We start from the raw sequence: 4,558 nt of genomic DNA, 5'->3' as shown, positions 1-4,558 counted from the left end.
TCTTCATTGAGTTGTGTTTATCAAACAATTCTTTTAGTTTTAAGAGCTTTTCTTTCGACTAAAGTCTATATCCATTGTTCGTTCGTTTTCCGCCGCATTGTGTTATTGGTTCTTCTAAACACACACGTGAGAGGAGTTCAATTTCGCATCAAGTGGTATAACATGTCATCTAATCTAGGGATGGGAAATCTGTATTTTATGGTTATGTTGTTCACTGCACGACTATCAATACACATCCTCCAAGTTCCATCCTTCTTTGGCACAAGCAACGCCGGAACAGCACATGGGCTCTTACTCTCCCTCACGTAGCCTCTCTCCATCAACTCACTGATTTGGCTTTGTAGTTCCTCACTTTCTTTGGGATTACATCTATAGGAAGGTTTATTTGGGATTGGTGCTCCGGGAATGAAATCAATTTGATGCTCAATTCCACGTTTAGGGGGTAGGCCAGGTGGTAGTTAACTAGAAAACACATCCTTAAACTCCTCCAACAACTCCCTCAATTTCGGATCTTCCACCTCCATTCCTTCATTCACCTCCTTAGCAACCAGCACATACACAACATGATTAGCCTCCAACTCCCTCTCAAATTTTTTTCTCCCTAAAAACACACTTCCACACATTAGGTTTTCTTTTGGTTTAGGCTTTGTGTTTCGGATTTTAGAAGGGGGTAATGGTAGTAGGGTTTTGATTTTTCCATCCTTATTCACCTTATACACATTAGTAGCACCATCATGTATAACTTTTCGATCAAATTGGCAAGGTCTACCAAGTAACACATGACAAGCAGTCATAGGAATTACATCACATAGAATTTCATCTTGATAATTTCCTATTGAAAACGTGAGTAAGACTCTATTTTTCACCCTTACTTCATTATCATCATCTAACCATTTTAGCTTATAAGGATGTGGATGTTTGATAGTAGGTAGTGCTAATTTCTCTACTAATTCAGTTGAAGCAACATTAGTACAACTACCTCCATCTATAATCAAAGTGCATAGCTTTTTATTCACTAAGCATTTAGAATGAAAAATGGTTTCTCTTTGTTCTTCATTTTCAGCCACAACATTAGAATAAAAAGACCTTCTAAGAACCAAAGTTTCACCCTCCATTTCTAGCTTACATACATCCTCCTCTTCACTTTCGATTTTATCATGTTCCATCTCTAAAAGAGATTCTTTTTCCAATTCTTCTATCTCCTCTATGTCTCTTATGGTCATGACTCTTTTAGTAGGACAAGCAGATTGAAAATGACCATAGCCTTGACACTTAAAACATTTCACTTTTAAAGATTTATCATCTACAACCTTCTCCTTATCTTTCTTAGTGAAATCGGTTTTTTTGTTCTTATCAAAGTTACTAGTACTAGGATTAGCTTTAAAAGTACTAAATGGCTTTGAATAAGACTTACTTACAACTGATTTCTTCTTTTGGCCATCAATTTTGAGAGCCACTTTGCAAGCTTCATCGAAAGTAAGGTATGGATACACCTCCACTTTCTCTCGTACATCTTCATTTAGGCCTCCTAGGAATCGACCTAGCTTTTGCTCCTCCATTTCTTCTATTTCACAAACAATGGAAAGCTTCTCAAACTCCTTGATGTACTCCTCCATGGACATGGCGCCTTGCTTGAGTGTGGACCATCTAACATACTGATTTTGTTTGTAGTTAGTTGGCACAAAACGCTTCCTTAATTGCTTCTTCAATTTATCCCATGTAGCAATCTTGGATTTGTCCTCCTTTATCCTTTGTCTCTTCACGCCATCTAACCAAATTGATGCATATTTGGTTAACTTCAAAACAGCAACCTTATATTTCCTCTCATGTGGAGTATCCTTGTAATCAAAGAAACGTTCTAAAGATCGTTCCCATTCAAGGTATGTTTCCGGATCACTAGCTCCGTCAAACTCCGGGACTTCTATCTTCAATCCTCTATCATCAGCCTTAGAAGATGAAGATGTGCTAGAATTGAGGACAATTCCTTTTGAAGAAGGGGAGGATGATGTGAAATCAAATGCACACCAAGAGGTACTACTAAGCACTAATCTTAATTACAACAAAGGAGAACTTCATGGACTAAAGATTAGTGCTAGTTTGATCATGTTAAGGAACAAAGGAGGAGAAGCTAAGTGAACAAGCACGTAGCTGCCTTAGGGAGTTAGGGAGGAGTGTGCTTAAGGTATTTTTGTTTAATGAGTGTTAGTTTAGTTCTAATCATGCTTTACTTACACTAATTGTAATAGTTAATCACTTAGCTCCTAAAATCAGTTTTTGTAACACTTAAACATGTATTTCGGTTTTCCTTTACTTAGCTTAGGATGTAACTTGTGCCAAGTTGGTTGTCCAAGTGTATGCTGCAGCAATCATGAGTTTCCTTGAAGGGAGGAGTCTTCACTTGAAGGAAACCTTCTCATTGGACCTCTAAAAACAAGCTTCACAAGCAAGGGAAGGCTACGGCAGCAGCAGCCCTTAGGGGGATCTTTTGTAATTTTTGTGCTTTGTTTAATCCCTTAGTGTGTATTAGCTTAGTTTATGTTGTAGTAAGTTGTTCTAAGTTATGTACTACATATAAGCAGCTCAAAGTATGAATGAAAGAGAGATTTTGAAGTTGAAAAACAAAGATTACAAACCGTTGTGTTTAAAGACTTAAAATCGAGTGTTTTATGTTCTAACTTTGCACGAATTACTTGGGAGGTAAAACTACAAGTGTTCAATCCAATTAACAAGATTTGAGAGTGATTCACTTATTTTGTTAATTAAAACTCTTAGTTAAGGTTGAGAGTGGAGATTCACTTCCTTAGCTAAAACCGAATTATAAGCTTAAAGAGGAGTCTTTTAGCTTATAGTTCATACTATCCTAAACACCATTCTTCATTGAGTTGTGTTTATCAAACAATTCTTTTAGTTTTAAGAGCTTTTCTTTCTACTCAAAGTCTATATCCATTGTTCGTTCGTTTTCCGCCGCATTGTGTTATTGGTTCTTCTAAACACACACGTGAGAGGAGTTCAATTAGGCTCCCATTGGTTCTCTTTTGCTGCTACTTAGAACCTCACATCCAAGGAAAACAAGTGGATGAAACAAGTGGATGTTTTCAGCTGCTCTAGGAGATCTTTTGTAGTATTTTAGCTTTGTTTAGTCTCCTTAGTGTATTAGACTTAGTTTCTTTTGTAGTAAGACTTGTAAGCTATGTACTATATATATGTAACTTGGAACATGAATGAAAATCAGAGAGATTTTGAAGTTGAAAAACAAAGATTACAAACCGTTGTGTTTAAAGACTTAAAACCGAGTGTTTTATGTTCTAACTTTGCACGAATTACTTGGGAGGTAAAACTACAAGTGTTCAATCCAATGAACAAGATTTGAGAGTGATTCACTTATTTTGTTAATTAAAACTCTTAGTTAAGGTTGAGAGTGGAGATTCACTTCCTTAGCTAAAACCGAATTAGAAGCTTAAAGAGGAGTCTTTTAGCTTATAGTTCATACTATCCTAAACACCATTCTTCATTGAGTTGTGTTTATCAAACAATTCTTTTAGTTTTAAGAGCTTTTCTTACTACTAAAAGTCTATATCCATTGTTCGTTCGTTTTCCGCTGCATTGTGTTATTGGTTCTTCTAAACACACACGTGAGAGGAGTTCAATTTTGCATCAAGTGGTATCAGATCTAAGGCATCTAAGTCCTCTTGGCACTTAGACGTTCTTGGAGAAGAAGAAAAACCAAAAAAAGAAGAAGCAGAAGAAGCAACCCGTAAGAGACAGATTTTTGAGGTAACTTTGAACGCGAGGTTCTCACATCTCAGATCGAATTTTGGGTAATTCTTTTTTATAAAGTGGTTATTTTTATGTCTAGTTTGTGTCTGTAAAATTTCATAACTTTTGGTGATCAGTTGATAGCATAATCAGTGCGTTTTTCTTAAGTGGTCCAAAACCGGATTAATCTGGACCAGTTGTAAGAAAATTGAAAATGCAATCAATTGTCTTGGATTTTTCATGTGAAATTTTTGTAGAGGGTTGGGGATATATATATGTACGTTCTCACAACATTTCATTCAATTTGGAGTTGATTTGATTAGGTTTTGAAATTCGAAGTTATAGTGCAATTCTGGGCAGTTTCTAGGCAGAATTTTTTTTCTTTTGTTTGTACTGATTATAATTATAGTTCATCTTGAACTTCCATATCTTGTATTGTTATTAATATGGATGAACTAGTTGCTACATTAGAATTACCTTTGGGTTTTAAAGAAGCTTTTGCACGAGTGCAAGAAGCTACTCAAAAGGTTCAATTCTTGAAGCAGCAAATGCAAGAAGAAAAGGCACAACAACTTTCCATGGAGAAGAGGACTGAAGAAATAGAGATGCAACAATTTGAAGGTGAAAGTAAAGTCTATGGTCCAGAAGAAGAAGACGAGAGTGCATATGAATTGGATGCAAAAACAAACGAGGGAGTGGAGGTAGAAAATCCTGATTTGAGGGAAGTCTTATTGAAGGTTGTTGTCATAGAACAACTACCACCAAACCTACCACCACAAAATGATGCTGCATCAATTCTAGA

General features: G+C 36.2%; 1 protein-coding gene across 1 annotated transcript; it reads right to left on the bottom strand.

Moving 5' to 3' along the window:
* Positions 1-458: 458 nt before the first annotated feature.
* LOC130590469 (uncharacterized) lies at positions 459-2,417 on the bottom strand. Its single transcript, XM_057392914.1, has 2 exons — positions 2,410-2,417; positions 459-2,049 (listed from the first exon to the last, which is right to left on the bottom strand). Exons 1-2 carry the CDS (start codon positions 2,415-2,417, stop codon positions 459-461), a joined length of 1,599 nt encoding a protein of 532 aa, XP_057248897.1.
* Between the last annotated feature and the right edge of the window lie 2,141 nt (positions 2,418-4,558).

The sequence above is a fragment of the Beta vulgaris genome, chromosome 2 (genome assembly GCF_026745355.1).
Source record: "Beta vulgaris subsp. vulgaris cultivar EL10 chromosome 2, EL10.2, whole genome shotgun sequence".
Classification (NCBI taxonomy): domain Eukaryota; kingdom Viridiplantae; phylum Streptophyta; class Magnoliopsida; order Caryophyllales; family Amaranthaceae; genus Beta; species Beta vulgaris.
The sequence above is the reverse complement of the archived record's forward strand: the minus strand, read 5'-3'. Positions and strand labels throughout refer to the sequence as shown.